The following is a 19,796-nucleotide window of genomic DNA, read 5'->3' as shown; positions in this document are numbered from 1 at the left end:
AGTCCAAAACGTACCTTTATTTTATAAAACGAGCTCCCACTTTAGCCCAGCCCCAGTACTGCAGAGGGCTAGGAAAATCCTCTGCCCTCCCACCAGAGGAACAGCATGCACAGTGGGATTCACACTCTTATCTCCCCCGCCATCCCATGGCTAACAATCAAAGTGCCAGAAGGAAGAAGAGAAGCTAAAACTGGGGTGGGTGTATATATATATATATATAGTTGCATATTTCAAGCATCTGAGTTTGAAATGGATGTATTTCCCCGATCCAGACAGGATAGGTCCCGCTTCTGTGTCTGCTTATGCTCCAGCCTTCTGCAGAGAATTCCTAAGCTTGCGTTCCAGTTCTTTCCTCCCGTCCCTGTGTTGATAGCTGCTGCAGCCCCGTTAAAATGCTGTATCGGGGCTTTTCGACTCCCCCCCCCCCATGTTTCCAACAGCAGACTCACAGGCCCGTGCCTTCCTCCTCTGGCCAGCAGGGGGCGCTGCACACAGACCCATCATCCCCGGCACCAATCAGCACCATTTCGAGGCTTGAGGAATCGCAGGCTTGAGTCCTGGAAGTTTTGGTTTCCGTGAGGCCCGTAGGGTCCATGGGGGAGCAAGCTCGAGAAAGGGAGCTCACTCTTTGGAGCTGGCTTGGCAGCTGTGCGTTGCTTCCTTGGTCCTTGGATCCGTGCCCCGCCGGTGAAACAGGCACCGTCTCGGAGTCCTTGCCCGGTCCCCGTGCCCAGTACATGCCGGGCCAAGGTGAGCTCTGTCCGGCCGGTGGTGCCCACATCCACTGTACCCTGCCACAGGCACCGTTAGGGCAGGGGGCCGGTGGGACGCTGTGGGGGCAGAAGGCGGGCGGGAGTCCTGTGTCTACTCGGAGAGGACTTAGCAGAGGCGTGGCAGGAGCAGCATCCGCATGAGGAAAGGGTGCGTAGGCAGAAGGGTCGGCCCGCGAGTGCGTCGGCGTCTGGGAGAGAAGGAAGAGCTGCACGGCCTGGCGAAGGGAGTGCAGGCCTTCGCGCATTTGCTGAACCTGCCCGGAGAGCTCGGCCACCTGGGAAGCAAGGCAAGGAGAAACTGGGTGAGTATTAGCAGCCTCTGTTTGCTTATACTTTACTCTTGGGCGCAGTAGCAATTTAGAAGTGGGGTAGGGCTTGGGCCATACAAGTTGTACCTTGGAAGTCGAACAGAATCCGTTCCGGAAGCCTTCCAAAGCGCGGCTTCTGATTGGCTCCAGGAGCTTTCCTGCAGCCAATCGGAAGCCCGGTCAGACTTTTGGGTTCCAAAGAATGTTTGCAAACCGAAACACTCACAGCGTTCGGAAGCCAAGGTATGATTGTATCTGGTTTTCAACATTGTGATACATCCGCAGCTAAATACTGTGATACATTCCAGACATTGTGATATATTGGTGTACAGTGGTGCCTCGCTAGACGAAATTAATTTGTTCCACGGGTCAATTCGTCAGTTTCCCATAGGAATGCATTGAAACTTAATGCGTTCCTATAGGCTCTGGGGGACTGGCGGAAGCTTCTCCTGCCGCCGCTTCTCGCAGCGCAAAGCCGGCATGGGGTGCAGTTTCGGAACGCAGTGGGGGAACGCAAGCGGCGAAAACCCCCGCTGCTAACTGCCTTTGGCTGGGGTCTGGTGGCGAAAGCGGCAAGAAGGGGTCCTCCCCTTCTTGCCACTGTCGTCAAGCCAGACCCCAAGCAGAAGGCAGTCTGCAGCGGGGTTTTTTCGCCGCTTGCGTTCCCCCAAGGGGGAGGCAAACGATTAAAAAACCCTGCTGCAGACTGCCTTCTGCTTGGGATCTGGCTTGACGACAGTGGCAAGAAGGGGAGGACCCCTTCTTGCCGCTTTCGCCACCAGACCCCAGCCAAAGGCAGTTAGCAGCGGGGGTTTCGCTTCCCTCGGCAGCCGCCGCCTGGCTTCGGACGGCGGCTGCCGAGGCAAGCAGCTGTGTGCCAGGCAGCGCGGGAGAAGCGGCTCCTCCGCTTCTCCCACTGCCGCCTGGCACAAAGCCGACATCGGGCGGGGCTTCAGAGAGGCGCATCGCTTCTCCGAAGCCCCGTCCGATGCTCCCTGGAATCCGTGGCGTGGTGGTGGGAGGAGTAGTGGGGGAACGGATCAGTTCCTCCACTTCTCCCCCCTTCTTCCCGCGTTACAGCCCTTTGTGTTCCGCTGGTCTCTGCCGGTTGCCCCTCGCCGGCAGAGACCAGCAGAACACAAAGGGGAACGAACTGCAGCGCCGGAAGAAGGCAAAGGAAGATCAGCTGAGAAGCGCTGACAGCTGTCAGTGCTTCTCAGCTGATCTTCCTTTGCCTTCTTCCGGTGCTGCAGCTCGTTCCCCTTTGCTAGACGAATGCCCCTTTAGGTTTTGCAATCGGAGGTTTTTATGGCCACACTTCGCAAGACGAAGCGGTGGCCATTAAAAAACTCATCGTCTTGCGAGGCAACCTCCGATCGCAAAACCTATTCGTATAGCGGAAAATTCGTCTTACAGGGCATTCGTCTAGCGAGGCACCACTGTATCTTCCTGGTGTATCTCGACTGCTTCTTCCTGCCAGAGGGGCAGAAGGACTTCCTCAAAGGCATGGATGAGGGCATCGCCGGGTGAAGCCACCACATGCCGCAGAGGGTGGAGCAAGCTGCATTGCTAGGCTGTACAGCTTGTTCCTCCCTCCGCTTCTCTGAGCCTTTCAGAGGAAGTTGGGGTGGTTTCACCCCAGCACCTTATGGGGGCCGGGGGACTCCCTCAAAGGCGCCTGCCTGCTTTCACCCTAGCGGACGCAGAGTTTCCTTACTTCTGATTCCATGAGGAAAGACATAGCCCAGCCATGTGGCAGTAGCCAAGTGCACAGAGCCTGTCCATTTTCACATGGGTGGGCCACCTCTTTCTCCCGGGAGGCCTGCTCATGTGAAGGTAGATGAGGCCACTTCGTGAAGGCTGTGTTCACACAGCAGGGGGGGATGAGGCCATTGCATTAGCTGGAGGCGCGGGGCTTGAACAGCTGATAAGCAGGCTTGCTTAAACTGCCCGCTTCTCAGCTGATCAAACCCCCACCCTGACTTGTCAAACTGCTCTACTGAGTGGTGCACTTTGAAGAAGCTGCCTGCCAGCTGCTTCTGAGTCTCCCGCTGTGGCAGTTTCACCTGGCACCTCGCCGGCTGGGGCTAGTGCAGCTTTTTTCAACATCATGGTTTATCGCCATTTGGCTGGTGATAACTGTGATGTTGAAAGCCCTACTCTCTGGTCAAGCCACCATCACAGGCATTGCCCAGGCCTATATATGAAGACACACACAGGAAAAAAACCTTACCGCTTGACGCAGTTTCTCAATGGTGTCTGCACCAGATAGCTCTGGGGGGATTGTGAGCAGGCCGCTGTCTGTAAGAAGAGAAGCGGGCTTGTTTAGCAAAGGCATGGAAAATGAAGCCCACAGGAACTCACTGACCTGTGTGCTGCTATATCACATTTTCCTAATTGTCATGCCTTGTTCCCTGTAAGGCCACGCTGAATGGTTTACCTGTGCCAGGTGAAGGGCTGCTGTAGTCCGGGCCCGAATGACCGAGGCGGAAACTAAACATGGGTTTGTCGGAACCGGATCCGTCTTCGATGCCGTCTACAACCCTTCAGAGGGAGATAGGAAGTGGGGAAAGAGCAGCTCATATACCAGCCCTAGGAGGATGGAATTCTATATCCCAGATCCCCAAGCCTGTCCCTATTGGAGTAACCAGAAGACTCCCATGTGCAAGCTCATAGTCCAATAATGGGGCAGGTTCTTAGGGGACAAGTGCCGCAGGTATGCCAGATGGGGACTAAGAGCACATGGGCAGCAGATGTTTCCTGCAGGAGAAAAACCCTTCCATGCCCCCTCTCTGTGAGAACTCAAATGCTGGGAACTCTCCAGAGGTGTCTATAGAAGCACATTACTCATCTGTTATACTGTATCAGTCACATTTTACACTGAAGCATCTCAAAGCAACTTACAGGATAAAAATAGAAACAACAGGGATAAAAATAACAAGGAACATTAAAACCAAATATAAGAACAGCAATAAAACAAAACCTAAATTGTGTTTTTTTGTGTGTCTAAACAAATCCTACCACCCTGCTTAATGCCTGTGATTTCTTTTTATGCTCATCCTTTTAACTGGTGACCCTCCATATTAAATACCAAAAGGGCCTGGGTAAATAAAAGTATTTTTGCTGAAAGCATACAATAAGGGTGCCATGTGTGCTTCCGAAGGGAGGACACTCTGTAAGTTGGGAGCCACGACTGAAAAAGCCTCTTCTTGTGTCTTCACCCTCCTCAACTCCCTTGGAGACAGCCCACTGAGAAGGGTATCAGATTATGAATGCAGTGTCCGGTTTACTTCATGTGGGGAGATGGTATTTGCAGGTTCTGAGCTGTCTGCGGGTTTTATAGGTCAAAAGAAGCACTTTGAAATAAGCCTACTGTAGACTAAATTGGTAGACGCTGCGGTCATGCCAACATTGCTGCTACACCTGCAGACCATCTTGCCCTGATCAGCAATCTGGCTGCTAAATTCTGCACCCGATGCTGTTTCAAAGGCAGCCCCACATATGACTCACTGCAGTAATCTTACCCAGAGATTGCCAGAGCCTAGACAACAAAAGCTAGGCTATCCTACGCCACTGCCTGCATTCTCCATTCAACTGCTCTGTTCATCTTGTCTGTCTCTCTGTGCTCCTTACCTGGGGCTGAGGTCTGGGGGGCCACTGCAGGGAGCTGTATGTAGCCGCAACGCTGTGGGACGTGAGGAAGTTTCAGGAGGTGGGTGGCGTGGAAAGCCTGACCGTGGCGGGTGATTGCCGTGGCCTCCAGCGGAGGAAGGGATCAAGGGGCTGGAGGGCTCGTCGTCCACAGTCTCTGGGGGCAAGCATGGAGTTCTGCGGCGTGAAAGGAACGAAGTATCTGAGTCCTTCCCCAACGTGGAAAGCAATGCAGTGGGTGCCCTGTTGCTCAATGATGGGGTCTCGGCCTGCAAAGGAAGGAAAAGCAAATGCAGCCTTTTTTGAATAAATGCTTTCTAGGTTTATATACATATACACACTCGGAGCATTGTAACTCAGCTCCTTCCTTTTCAGCATCAGACAGCAAAGAGAAAGAACAACGGACAAATGTCCTACATCACAGAAACACAGTAATACAAACATCCTGTCTCTGTCACTTCCCACAATGTGGAATGAAAACATACACCATCATGTGATAAAAAACAATCCCATGACTGCAACACGGGAGAAGAATCCTAACGGAAAGGGCAATAGGCAGTGCCATGAAGAACAAGGAGCTCTGCCTAGTGACAGTGTCACAAAGGGTGTCTCCACAAAGCCACTGTTTTGTAGGAAGAATTCGAGTGCATGTTGGAAAACTAGGTTCGCACAGTTAAAGTGGTTTTGGGGATTCTGTCACCAATCTACTTAGAAGAAGAAGAAGAAGAAGAAGAAGAACTGGACATTATGCAGTTTTGAAAACAGGAGGGAAATGAATTGAACAGCATGGAATTAATGAATGACTAAAAGGCAGGCATGTAGACATCCCAGAAGTAAATCAGAATAAATTCTTGTCATATCACAGATCAGAACAAATGCTCACTAAAGACCCAGACACAATCCGACCCTTTGTGCAAGCAAATCAGGATGAATGCTCAATAAATGGGTCACATTGAAGGGCCTTAAAGCACCCACGACCCTTTCAAAGGCAATGGTTGCTTATTCCTTACAGTGCTTTCCTCCCTGTTGCAGCTGTTCTTTCCACTCACCTGGAAGCTGCTGCCTCCGCCCAGGTTGTAGCTGAGCTCGCACGGGAGCTCGTGGCGAAATTTGCTGGCAAATTCTGGGTAGAGCTCCAGGCTGGCGAGAAGGCCAGGCAAGCTCAGGCACTGCAGGTCACAGTAGGTGAGGCCCCGCACGTCCGCATTGGCCTGGACCACCTCCTCCCTGGATGAGATGTGGCAACCAATTAAGTCCCCCTTACCTGAAAGAACGAGAGGCAATTGGTGAGGCCCAACTTGCAAAATAGTACTAGAACTAGTTTTGAATGAGGCACTCTTCCCCCTTGGCATCAAAAGGTCTGTCGAGCTAGTTCTGTGGAACCCTGTTGTGGGGTGTGTGTGTGCGTGCGTGCGTGTGCACCTGGGTCAGCCAACCTGCAGCACCTACCTGGATTGCCTTAGCAAGAGAAGCAGGGTGCTGGTTTTCTAAATGAACTCCCGAAATGGAAAGTGGCATTGGCAGGGCTTAAGAGTTGGGGACACAAAACAGAACAGATCTTCCATCTTTGGGGTGGAAATGTTCCCGTTGTCTTGGAGGTGTATACAACTTCAGGATGCTGTTGCGGAGTGATATGCTTCCATTTCCCCTCCATATAAAAACTTTATTATTATTTATTGAATTTATATACCACCCTATACCCGGGGGCCTCAGGGCGGTTCACAGAATAAAATCAAGATACAAAACCACAAAATACCTAATAAAAATAAAAACAGCAACCCAACACCACCATCCCCCCCCCAAAAAAACCACACAAACAAAAATACATTTTAAAAGGGCATAGGATGTAAATCAGGTCAACCAAAGGCCTGGTTAAAAAGGAATGTTTTTGCCTGGTGCCTAAAGGTGTACAATGAAGGCGCCAAGCAAACTTTCCTGGGGAGCCACTGCAGAGAAGGCCCATTCTCGTGTTTATAGCATGTCAAGGAGAAGACCCTAGTCTGAACCTTTGGTTCTCCACATGCAGCAACTCTTAAGCAGAGGAGTCTGCTTGCCTGTTCCTCCCTCCCTCCCAAATGCCATCAAATTTCCCACCCCTTCTAGGAGGGAAGAGAAGGAGCAGGAACAAAAGAGGTCCCCCCGTACCTAGGATGGCGAGCACAGTGCCGTCTTTGAGCACCTCCATGGAGCCTGAGCAGACAAGATAGAGCGCCTGAAGGGCATCCCCCTTCCGGATCAGGTACTCCCCTGGCGTGCAGAAGGACATGCGGACGCTGAGCGAAAGGGAGCGCCGGCAGCCCCGGCTGGCCCCCTCAAAGAGGGGCAGCTGCAGGAGGTCCTTGTGCAAGTGGAGAGCGATGTCTGCGCGAAGCTCATCCGGGAGGCTCTGCAGCAACTGGAGGGAGGAAAGGGAGGCAACAATGGTCAGGGTGGCAGCATCAGGACTGGGACCATCATCAACACATGTGGCCTGGTGGCGCACTCCCCACAGCTTTTCCCCAAAAGCACATCACAAAAGTGAGAGAAGAGAGTCTGGTTAAATGGGCCCAAAGACCCACCATCACCACTAATGGCACCGAGTGCATAAAAGTCAAGTGTAGAGACCACATCACAATGGAGGACAAAATGAAAAATACAGAGTAGATTCTACGGTTTGTGGTCTCTTACCATAGTGACTTCCTTCCCTACTCCCTCCCTCTTTCACACACATTCTTTCCCCTTCCTTCCTTCCTTCCTTCCTTCCTTCCTTCCTTCCTTCCTCCCTCCCTCCCTCCCTCCCTCCCTCCCTCCCTCCCTCCCTTATACAGACACACACAGACAAATACAAATTTCTTCCTCTCTTCCTTACACACACACACACACACCAAGTCCCCAAAATGGATGGCCTCTATGGCTCTACCCTTTAACTCCAGCTTTTGGGACGAGACTTTTGGAAAGAATGATTCAGCCCAAGATTTAAAAGGAGCAGCAGATCTTTCTTCCTGAATGCAGAGAGCCAGTTTAAGCCCCGATTAGCATGCAAGATTTGGACTGGGGTGATCTGGATCGAAATCCTCCGTCGTTCCTCATTGTGGGGCCCACAGCCAGTCACACAACCCATTGCTGATGCAGTCACACCTTGGTTCTTGAACGGAATGCGTTCCGGAAGCCCGTTCAACTTCTGAAAACGTTAGAAAGCCAAGGTGTGGCTTCTGATTGGCTGCAGGAGCTTCCTGCACTCAATCGGAAGCTGCGTCGGACATTTGGGTTCCAAAGAATATTAGCAAACCAAATCACTCATTTCCGGGTTTGTGGCATTTGGGAGCCAAAACGTTTTGAGTCCTAAGGCATTCAACAACCATGTCATCATGACTCATGAGGATAACACTACCTACATTGCTTTGAATCCCTTGGGAGTAAGGATGGGATGCCAATGTGACAAAACAAACATACTGCTTAATTCCACCTGCATCTGCTACATTTCCATCTGAGCTCAGAGACGGTGCGGAATTTTGCAGTGGGCACCAAACGGCACCTGATGAACAATGGCTTGTTTTGTTTTGAAAGAAATAAGATACAGGAAGGTTTTGTGAAACCTCATGTGCCAGAGGAAGAAGTTTCCACTGGCCAGGACACTGCTGCTGCTGCTGCTGCTGCCCTCCCCTCTCCATGATCAGCAGAATAAAACCACATAAAAACCCAGCACACAGGCTTGATATGAATGTCTTACACAAGCCGCAGAATTCAGCTGCTCATTTTGATGTCTCCCGCCTTCTGTTTTAGCACCATGTGCACACAGCTCTTCCCACACCTAAGAAGTCTTGGGTGCCGGAGGCAGCAATCTTCCTGAATACCAGTTGGGGGAAGCCAAGGGAAGGGAGAGAGCTCTTGTGCTCAGATCCTCCTTGTTGGGTGACCACTGGGATGGACAGGACGCTGAACTAGATGCAGGGCTCATCTTACACTCTTATCCTTGGAAAAAGGTCTCACAGGTGTCCTCCTCCTCCTCCTCCTCCTCCTCCTCCTCCTCCTCCTCCCCTCCCCCACCAGGCTCTGATAGGGCAGTTTGATACAATGGACTCTCAGTGATTTTCCCAAAGTGGGCAGTGGGATTCCCTAGGGGGGCACTAAGAGGCAAGGGGACAGCAGGGAAACATTGGAGGTGTAAGTGACTATAACACTTTGAAAAGCTGGCATAACTGGATCGAGTGAATAAATTAAATAATTTTAACTGGATTTTGAATAAATGTGCAGTTGTTTCTGTGATGAATTTTATTCTGCTATCCTCAGTGGGTCGTGCAAACTGCTCTTCTGATTAATGGTGTGTGGTTTTTTTTTGTTTACAGGGTAGGGGGTGCTGGGGAGGAGCTCATGGAACCAAGGCGCCCCCCCCCCCAAAAAAAGTTTGGGAACCATTGATGCAGCTGTTCCACAATGAAAGATGGCCAGAGGGGAAGATTCTGAACGGAATGCAAGGTTTAAGGCAGGCACCCCCAAACTCAGCCCTCCAGCTGTTTTTGGACTACAGCTCCCATCATCCCTAGCTAACAGGACCAGTGGTCAGGGGTGATGGGAATTGTAAGTCCCCAAACATCTGGAGGGCCGAGTTTGGGGATGTCTGCTTTAAGGTTAAAGCACCAACAGTGTGCACCAACGAGGGCGGATTTCAGCAAGGACTGAGGGCGAGCGAACATTTCCATTAGTTTATGCTCCTCGCCTACTCTTATTTCCTTGACCCCCTTAATAGCCAAACCACCTTTTCTATGCATTCATTGCTATGTCCCTGTATTCCACTCTTACTATCATTGCTCAACCCCCAGGGGAAAAAACCCAGCTGCCTGCTTCTGTTGTGATCCGCATCCTCACATGTATTCAACGCTTATTGCAAGGAGTTCAGTGTGGCGCATCATGCTCCTTGCCCAATTTATTCTAATCACAACTGTGAAGCAGAGAGTGACTGGGACTATGCCATTCCCCTGAACTGCATGGTGCTCAGGAGTTTAGCCTTGGATTTGATATTCACAAGTGTTCAGTAGAACAGAATGCTTCACCGGCTTTCCTGAGGCACCTGTGCACTGCTGAGATGCCCTGATCTCCTTCCTCACCAGCTGCCCTCTCTGCCTCCTCCCAATCCCCTGCCCCCCCTGGGTGGGAAAGCTTCCTCGTGGTTCGGACCCACACCCCGCCCAGGCCTCCCGCCTCACCTCACGAGTATCGATGCCGTTGCTGGCGCTCCAGGTGGCCTGGAAGTACTCCAGCATGCGCTGCTTCAGTGGCGGAGGGATGCGGTGGATACGGATATAGTCGCGCAGGTCGCGCGTGCGGCTGTGGTAGAGGAAGCGGCGCGCATACATGCGCTGGATGATGGCGGTCACGTTCCCGAAGACTACCGCGTGCATCAAGGCTGGGGGGAGGGAGGAGAGGAAGGAGAACGGCGTCAAAGCTAGTCCACCAAACATGGAGCAGAATGTCCCCTCCGCCACCCCTTGCTGCGGGATTAATGGCTACCCTGTGCTGCCTACCTGTGCAAAGTCCAAGCAATATATGTGACCTAAAAGCACAAGCCAGGCATGGCGGCTAAGACACTGGTCTTCCCCGCCCTGCCTTTCCCTGAACAAAAAATCCATTGACCTGCAACCTACGTACATTGACTCCCAGTACGTTTCCGAGCACAATTCAAAGTGTTGGTGCTGACCTTTAAAGCCCTGAACGGCCTAGGCCCAGTATATCTGAAGGAGCGTTTCCACCCCCATCGTTCAGCCCGGACACTGAGATCCAGCGCCGAGGGCCTTCTGGCGGTTCCCTCATTGCGAGAAGTGAGGTTATGGGGACCAGGCAGAGGGCCCCTGTGGAACGCCCTCCCGTCAGATGTCAAGGAAATAAACAACTATCTGACTTTTAGAAGACATCTGAAGGCAGCTCTGTATTGGGAAGTTTTTAATGTTTGATGTTTTCTTGTGTTTTTAATATTCTGCTGGGAGCCACCCAGAGTGGCTGGGGAAACCCAGCCAGATGGTAGGGGTATAAATTACTACAACTACTACTACCACCACTATGCAGGTTGCAGAATTCTGAGGTAGTAGAATGTACCTCTTCAGGCTGCAGGTGGTGGGTCACCTTTATGAAATGTCAACCCCCCCCCCCCAATTCCCTGCAAGTAATTAAATTCCCTGCTAGTAATTTTTTAAAAAGGAGCACCACTGTACTCGTTTTCTACTTGTGGGGTGCTTTTCACATAAGGGAGCATTAAAAACACAACTTCACCCCCCCACCACCACCACCTGCAGCGTAAAGTAGTACAGGCCATTCTGCCACCTCAGAAATTAACCCATCTCACTCCAGGCTCATTCTGCTGCATATGCAAGCCCAGAAAGGCAGAGTTGTCCATTCGAGGTTATCAGTCTCAAATCAACAGGTGTAGAAACAGAGCTGCAGATGAGACCCTGTACTGCGTATTTCTCTTTTAAAGCCTCCTGGGGGGGGATCTGGCATTTCACCTCCAGTTCATTAACTTTAGCGACAGCTGAAGGTGTTCCCTGATTTTGTGACTGCTCCACAGACGCACAGAAACAGGTCCTGGGTGCAGAAGCCAGCACCCCGAGACTCTCTGCTTTCGTTTTCTAGGGCAGCAGGCATGAGTGCAGTAGGCCTTGGCTAAGCTCATGGACATTCCTGTCCCTGTCCAAGAATGCCACAAGCTCCTAACACTTGGGCCAACCTGCATCCTCCTCGCTGATGGTTGGCCACAGTGGATACTAACAGCAGGTGCTCACGTTCCCCCCTCCTCGCTTATTTCCTACCTTCTTTCATCTAAGGGCAGTGGGTCTGATGTTGGACTGCAACTCCCATCATCCCTGACCATTGATCATGCTTGCTGGGGCTTGCTGGGAGTTGAAGTCCCACAACACCTAGAGATTAGGCCTGTATTGAACCAACCATTTTTAAGAACTGGGGCCCTCAAGCTACCTTCCTGCCGTAAGGGAAGGTTCTCAAAACACCAGCACCGCGCCTTGCTGGAGTTTTGGGACGGTACCAAAATAAAAGCCATATTTATAGAAGGTGCTTGCCCCACGGTTGTCATGATAACCAGATTGCCCAAGAGCTGCAAAAAGCAAAACGAGGAGGAGGAGGAAGAGAAGAATGACGTGTTGTTGTTGTTTTCTTTTTTAAAAAAGCCCACTGCCGCCCCAGGCTTAGGGCCTTACTCACCCCCCACCAGCATGGTGCAGATGGAGAAAATCTTCTCCGAGTCGGTGTTTGCCGACACGTTGCCAAAGCCCACACTGGTTAAGCTGCTGAGGGCGAAGTACAGGGAGGTGATATAAGCGCTTCTCAGCGAGGGGCCCCCTAAAAGCTCCCATGTGCTGCCGTTCAGAGCCGGGCTGGTCCCGTTGGTGGAATCGTCCTCAGCGCTGCTGTTCCTCTGAGCCAAGTAGTAGGGCGTCTCGAGGCGACGGGCCAGCTCCTGCAGCCACCCTGGGAGGAAGGGGAAGGGGGAAAGCAGGTTATTAGAAAGAGCCCCTCCTCCCGAAAGCTAGCCGGCGAAAACCTTCAAAGAAACCAAGGATCTGGAAAAGGGTGCAGCATCACACACACACAAACACACACATTTGCATGAGCACTCCTGTGCCGTTTACAGGTAAGCACTTTCCTTTCCAGAAATAAAAACATCAGAACTTTGGAAATAATCATGTTACATGGGCAGAGCGAGACAATGCCCCTTGCTTGCAGCTCCACCTATCACAGGAGCTGTGTCTTTGCAAGCAAAAAGGTTCACCCCAGTAAGAGCCAGTGTGGCGTAGTGGTTAGCGTTCGTGTAGGACATGGCGACTAGACATTCTGATTTGGCGCCTGCAACCCAGGTCCCAGAAGCCATTGGGGAGCTTTTATATCCCAGTTTTAACATGGTAAAAAGTAAAGGACCCCTGGACGGTGAAGTCCAGTCAAGGCGACTATGGGGTTGTAGCACTCATCTTGCTTTCAGGCCGAGAGAGCCGGCATTTGTCCACAAACAGCTTTCTAGGTCAGGTGGCGAGCATGACCAAACCGCTTCTGGCACAACGGAACACCATGATGGAAGCCAGAGCACATGGAAACGCCACTTACCTTCCTGTCGCAGCGGTACCTATTTATCTACTTGTACTGGTGTGCTTTGAAACTGCTAGGTTGGCAGGAGCTGGGACAGAGCAACGAGAGCTCACCCCGGGATTCGAAACCACCAACCTTCTGATCGGCAAGCCCAAGGGGCTCGGTGGTTTAGACCACAGTGCCACCAGTTCCCTCCACTACTGCTCACAATCACAGAATCTTTGCTCTGGGGCTCCTTAGCTAAGGCATTTGGTCCCATTTTCTGCCACAAGGAAGAACCCGTGAACAGAAGGAAACGCTTCATCTGAACAGGGGGTGTCGTTTCCAATAACAGGACAGTCAAATGGCTCTCAGCAGCTCAGGGTACGAAGGGGACTGGCATCCCCTTTTGCCCTGTGTGTCTGTGCCCAAGGTCTGCAACAGGAGATTGCCATGTGTACAAGCTTGCACCACCAGGGTCCAGATTGTGCTGAATCCCTTGTGTGTGCAGTTGTACAGGTGAAGGCTGCCCTCATGGGTGTAGCCAGGATTTATATTGGGTGGGGTGGGTGGGGAGAGGTAGGACTGAGCTACCTGAGACAGAAAGCGCCACCCAAGTGACCTCAGCGAGCATTTGAACTTCAAACATTCTGATTATTTCTACTTTTAATTACCGGCAAGTATTTTTAAAAAGCTTGATATGTGGGGGGCAGCTGTCCCTCCACCCACACGCCCCCTGGCTACGCCCATGGCTGCCCTGCTGCAGGCTTTCGAGCTGAAGGCATGGGTGAATGAGGTCAGAGAAGAGCTAGTCTCAGCACATCCCACTCATGCGCTTATTCAGCAGGCGTGTGGTACTTGCGGAGAGCAATGGCATGCTGTCTTCAGGCAGCAGAAAGGAGGAGTCGCCCTGGATCCAGCAGAAGAAGCACCTTGCCAGTTCCCCCCTCCGGACTGTTGTGGGGCTGGGGGGAGATCAGGGGGTTGTCCTATCGGCCAGCAACTTTTGAATGTCAGGGTGGGCCCAGAATTAAATCTCTCTCATCCATGATCTGATTATGGATGAGGAGGCTGATCTGGCATGTATCACTGAAACCCGGGTGGGTGAACAGGGTGGAGTTGGTTTCATCCAGCTTTGCCCACCTGGGTACTCAGTGCAGCACCAGGCCAAACTCGAGGGTCAGGGAGTGGGAGTTGCTGTGGTCTATAGAGATTCTATCTCCAGGCTCTCTGTCCAGTTGGGGGGAATCTAGTGTGTGCATTCCTGACGTTGGGGGACAGATTAGGGATTCTGCTGGTTTACCGCCTGCCTCGCTGCCCAGCAGTCTCCCTTCCTGAGCTGACAGAGGCGGTGTTGAGGACTCCCAGACTACACAGGTTGAAGAGACCAGTTTTTCTGGGCATGGAATTCCTTTGGTTGTGTGTGTGTGTGTGAATATTCTGTCCATCAATATTCTGTTCTCCCTTCCCCACAATTAGTTTGCCCATGCCCCCACAATGCTGGCAGAAATGACATAGCATTTTCTCCCCACCCCAGCTACTCTCAGGGTTACCCTTTACTTTCCCGTTTACTGTGGATTCAGGGCGTTTTTACCCATTCTTGGAATCCATGGCGGATCTACTGGTTTCTTCCGAAATAATGCACTGCGTTTTGGTGTGGCTTCCCCTAAGCCAGTTTCACTCTTACTTCAAAACTTTTTGGAAATCCCAGGAGTATATACAATGCGAGGGTTTCCTGGGGTTTGTCCTACAAGTCTGACGGGGAAGGGGGAGGAGAGATAACGTATTTTGGAGGAGCACCCCACAGCCTGTCCACTGCAATCCTACCTGTGTCTACTCTGAAGTAAGCCCCCACTGAATTCAGTTGGGCTTACTTCCTGGTTAGCACCTCATTCATTTAAAAACACGAGGAGGGGGCACGAGATCCCTGCTCACCTCTGCCCATCATACCTGTGCAAACGAAAAATGAGCGGGGGGGGGGGTCGGATCTGTTTCCTTTCACTCGCTTTGGTTTCCCAAAGGGCCAAGAGAAGTTGGGATCTTCAGGCAAGCTCCATAGAAATCCCTTTCCCCTCTCTTGCCAAAAACATCTCAGCGCACACAAAAGAGCCCAAAACATGCCCCCAAACCACCTAACATCAGTTGCGCCAGCTGCAGTTATCAAGGGGAAAATATTGCTTGCTTTTTTAAAAAAGTGACGGGGGGGAGGGGGAGGAAAACGGTGTGCGTTTGTGTCAGTAAATCCCACACCGGAGATCAATTAAGCGAGGGGTTTGGGAGATATCTCCCGACTGTGCGCTAAGTGGGAATAAGCGCCACCTTTTGAGCACCGAGGACCCGAGTCAAGGTAAAGAAAGTGGTTGCTTGCTAATCCTGCCGTCACGCAGTTCCAGGAGTCGGGCAGACAACAGTAATTATAGGAGAACTCATCGCCCCCAAAGTGAAAGCGAGCGTGCGCGCCAGGACTATTATTTATGTGGCACCAGCAGCATCGGCTTGCTTGCACGCGCGTGCACGCACGCGCACACACGTGTGCCACGCCCCCACTGACTCGCACAATCCTTGCTTATGTGGTGGGAAGAGCAAAGACACACACACACCCCAAATAAAACAACCACTCACCGATCCCCGGCAGCTGAGAGGGGCTGCTCTCGACTTCGCGCTGCCCGATGAAGTACCAGACGCAGGCGACCCAGTGCGCCAGGAGCGCAAAGACGGTCATGAGGAGGGTCAGCACCACGGCGCTGTATTGCGAGTACCGGTCCAGGTTGGGCAGCAGCCGCAGCAGGCGCAGGAGCCTCACCGTCTTGAGCAAATGAGCCCCGAAGTACTGAGTGGGGTGGGAAGGAGAGGGAAAAGGAGAGAGAGAGAGAAGTTGCGTCAACTTGCATTGCCCCCTCGGGGAGGGGAGGGGAGCTACAATGTGGATGGCCCGGGTGGGAATCGAACTACGGAAGAAGAGGAAGTCCTGGAGGGCTGACTGAGAGGAAGTTGTGGGAGAGTGGTGCGCATAGGTGCCAACTACCTGGAACCCTGGGTGCCCGAGCACCCACAAAATTTTCCATCAAGGGACTAAGCACCCACAAATATTGGTGCCAGGGCAAAGCATGCTGCATGACACCCAGGCCCCAGGCACCCACGGTTGTGGGGACAGGTTGGTCCTCCTGGTGATGGGATCCTCAAGAATGGGGCTGCAACCAGATGTGGGTGGGTCGGGGAGGGGGGAGCTTGCCCCTTCAGAATGCCTCTCCCTCTGAATTAAATGTAAGTTCAGACCTTCCAAGTGTCCCTATTTTCCAGGGGTGTCCCTAATTTAGAGAAGCCATCTCTGTTTCTGATTTGATCCCGGAATGTCCCACTTTTCCTTAGGAAAATGTTCTCATTGGAGAAATGTTGGAGGGTATGGAGTTATCCGACCCCTGAGCCATCTGAAGGCAATCCTGTACAGAGAATTTTTTAAAAAATGTTTTCTTATGTTTTTATATATGTTGGAAGCTGCCTATAGTAAAAAGGGCGGGGTATAAATAGTAAAATTATTGTTATGGAATGGGATGTCCCTATTTGCATCGGAAAAATGTTGGAGGGTATGTAAGTTTACTATCTTTCCTCCCAAAATTTAAAGCATGACTTTTTCGGGGTGGGGTGCGGTGGGCAGAGTAAGGGAAAGAATAGCAATAAAATATATACCGGGTCTGCTAATGAATTAGCTTAATTAGCTAAACAGCTTTAAAGTGCATCACGCTTAGATTTAGCTTTTTGCCGTTTCCACCAAGACACCAGCGAACAGCCCAAGTGGCCGTCTCGTTATCACATTTCTGGATATAGGCCTGCCATAAACTGGGAGGTCATCTGCAAAATGGGGGTGGGGGTGGCTGGGTGGGTAGAGCTCAAAACTGGGTTGGAGCCCAGGTACCACGACAGCCCCCTAGCAAAGAGGAATAACTATGCCTTAATTTAAGAGTGAAGAGTTCCATAGGAGCTGATGGAAGCTTCTGGCCTAGAGCTAACAGCAGTTTTGAAGTGGGGAGGGGTTTTAAGCAGAACCACACCACGGAGGCGGTGGGGGAAGAGGAAGCTTGCCTCCCCACATTCAATGTTTGCAGTCCTGTTTGTCCTCCCACACACACACAGCGCTGAAGCTGTTATGGTTTGAAAAACAAAAAACAGGTGCATTCAGTGTTTTCATGTTTTTAACACTGGGCAATCACCTAAGAATCTTCTGCAAGTTGGTTTATTTTTATCGTTGCATTAATGTCTCCTGCTAAGGAGGCCACGGGTGGCGCTGTGGGTTAAACCACAGAACCTTTGGCTGATCTGCTTGACATCCTATGTGGGTTAAACCACAGAGCCTAGGGCTTGCTGATCAGAAGATTGGCGGTTCGAATCCCCGCGACGGGGTGAGCTCCCGTTGCTTGGTCCCAGCTCCTGCCAACCTAGCAGTTTGAAAGCACATCAAAGTGCAAGTACATAAATAGGTACCGCTACAGCGGGAAGGTAAACGGCGTTTACGTGTGCTGCTCTGGTTCGCCAGAAGCGGCTTAGTCATGCTGGCCACATGACCTGGAAGCTGTACACCGGCTCCCTCGGCCAATAACGCGAGATGAGCACCGCAACCCCAGAGTCGGTCACAACTGGACCTAATGGTCAGGGGTCCCTTTACCTTTACCTAAGGAGGCCGTACATCCCCTCAGAGGTGACTCTACCAATCCCATTGGGCATTGCCGAGCTTGGAAGGACATGCCAGCTTTCCCAAACTGTTTAAGCTCAGATGCTAGTGATTATTAGCCCTCACTGGGCCCTGAAGTGTGTTTCAGACAATGTTGATACTGTAACTTGAATCAACTCTATGATGCATTAGCATGGGCTATTTTAATTCACGCCTGGGGTGAAGAGCACCTCTGAGCATATACAGAGTAGATTTCTCTCATGCCTGATGAATCACGGTTCTTGTAATCCATAGGGATGGAAGGCATGACTCTGCTGCAGAAACATATTCTAGGGTTTCGTTTTTGCTTACATGTAAATTAAAGGTTGAGGAAGAGGGAGAGGGAGAGAGACTAGTCTCAGTTACCCAACTAGGTTATAATGCCAGCTTTGCCCAGCAAAATGGCACCAGGCTGCCAGCGGGAGATCTATGGGCAGCTGCAGACTTTGCCCCTCCCCTTTTTTGCATCCTGTAAAACAGCGCCTCACCAAAAACTCACCACATTGACCTTGAAAGCATAGAGGAGGTCGAACGGCAGTGCTGCTATGAGGTCCAGTACAAACCAGCGGGTCAGGTAGTGCAGGAAAATGGCACGAGGGTCAAACACCACCTGCCCTGACTTGCTCACAAAGGTGGTGCGGAAATTCAGCACGATATCTGGAAAGAAAGGGCGGAAATGTTAAGGAGCAAGTCTGCAGCAGTTGCACCAGTGATTGCTGTTGGACTACATTTCCCATAATTCCTGACTGTTGGCCATGTTGGCTGGGGCTGATGGGTGTTGGAGTCAAGCAGGGCATGTGAAGGGCTAGCTGTAGTTTCCCCATCACCGCTGAGCTAGACTATGGTCTGCCGTGAAGCTAAATGGAAATAAGGAAAGAAACACAGCTTTAATCAGGATTGGCTGCCTCCTTTCTCTGGGAAGTACAACATTCCTTGTAATGCTAGAGAAGATATGCAAGGGAATGTTGGATCCAGCCAGTCAAAACTTCCTGTCCCTGTTCCTCCTGGCTGGAGCATCCTCCCTTTTGCATGTGATAGAAGGTGGGCGTGACCCTAACCTGTCCAAGTAACAAAAGGACGAGTCACGCAGCACACCTCACTCTTTTTCACTTCCTTCCTCATTTGACCAGCTTCTAGCTAGGACTGCTCTGCTTGCTTCCAGCTAGCCGAAGACTGGGATCATTCCTCCCTATGGGATTGATCCGCATGTACATATTTGTAACTAAGTCTGCCTTCAGGGATCACACTGTGCTCTGCCTGATAATGTGTAAACCTTCTTTTTGTTACTTATCAATAAGACTGCGGTGTCTTTATTCTTTTAAGAGGGATTCAAGGGAACTTACCAGGAATGTACAATTCAATCTGAGACAGTGAGAAGCTGGCATGAGCCTGCAACCAGCTATCTGCTGTGTATGTAAAAAGGGGAATGTAAACTCTGCGAAGTAAAGAAACTTGCTAATGCAAGTTAGGAAGGATATTAATAAACAATATATCCTCTCCTGCCACCCTGAACATTCCCAAACTTTCAGCTCAAACGCTGAGGAAGGCATAGGAGCGGAGACTGCGGGCTGAAAGGCACCATGAATAGTAAAGGAGGTGGCTCTGCCTTAACTGCTTCACCTGATAAATGGGAGCAATTAATGACTGCACACTAAAGTGTTGTATCGTGTGTTTGTTTGTGTGTGTGTGTGAGTGAGTGTTATCAATTGACCTATCATTTGATGACTCAGAAATGAATGTGGAGACAATGTCTGTTGGGAATTACTCAATTGAAGTAACGTGAGGTAATGAGAGCTATAAAAGGCGCCTGCTGGTTGAGGAGGCAGTTTGCTAGGCGGAATCTCTGCCTGATGCTGTGATAGAGGAAGGAGGGAAACTTTTACACCTTTGCATGTAAGGACTAGGAGGTAGTGTGTTGTTGTTGTTTAGTCATTTAGTCGTGTCCGACTCTTCGTGACCCCATGGACCATAGCACGCCAGGCACTCCTGTCTTGCACTGCCTCCCGCAGTTTGGTCAGACTCATGTTGGTGGCTTCGAGAACACTGTCCATCCATCTCATCCTCTGTCGTCCCCTTCTCCTTGTGCCCTCAATCTTTCCCAACATCAGGGTCTTTTCCAAGGATTCTTCTCTTCTCATGAGGTGGCCAAAGTATTGGAGTCTCAGCTTCACGATCTGTCCTTCCAGGGAGCACTCAGGGCTGATTTCCTTCAGAATGGATAGGTTTGATCTTCTTGCAGTCCATGGGACTCTCGAGTCTCCTCCAGCACCATAATTCAAAAGCATCCATTCTTCAGCGATCAGCCTTCTTTAC

At 51.2% G+C, this 19,796-nt stretch overlaps 1 protein-coding gene across 1 annotated transcript in view; it reads right to left on the bottom strand.

Annotated features, from left to right (window-relative positions):
* Positions 1-286: 286 nt before the first annotated feature.
* Positions 287-19,796, bottom strand: part of KCNH3 (potassium voltage-gated channel subfamily H member 3) — a 66,538-nt gene continuing 47,028 nt past the window's right edge. The window contains exons 6-15 of the mRNA XM_035103891.2: positions 17,983-18,140; positions 15,401-15,608; positions 11,921-12,187; positions 9,916-10,115; positions 6,878-7,127; positions 5,782-5,996; positions 4,715-5,001; positions 3,522-3,625; positions 3,315-3,382; positions 287-1,048 (exon numbers count right to left, since the gene is read on the bottom strand). Coding sequence (XP_034959782.1) covers positions 446-1,048; positions 3,315-3,382; positions 3,522-3,625; positions 4,715-5,001; positions 5,782-5,996; positions 6,878-7,127; positions 9,916-10,115; positions 11,921-12,187; positions 15,401-15,608; positions 17,983-18,140 — 2,360 coding nt within the window. The 3' untranslated portion in view covers positions 287-445. The remainder of the gene's footprint in view (positions 1,049-3,314; positions 3,383-3,521; positions 3,626-4,714; positions 5,002-5,781; positions 5,997-6,877; positions 7,128-9,915; positions 10,116-11,920; positions 12,188-15,400; positions 15,609-17,982; positions 18,141-19,796) is intronic.

Source organism: Zootoca vivipara, chromosome 2, assembly GCF_963506605.1.
Source record: "Zootoca vivipara chromosome 2, rZooViv1.1, whole genome shotgun sequence".
NCBI lineage: Eukaryota > Metazoa > Chordata > Lepidosauria > Squamata > Lacertidae > Zootoca > Zootoca vivipara.
Note: the sequence above shows the minus strand (reverse complement) of the source record. Positions and strands in the feature narration are given on the sequence as shown.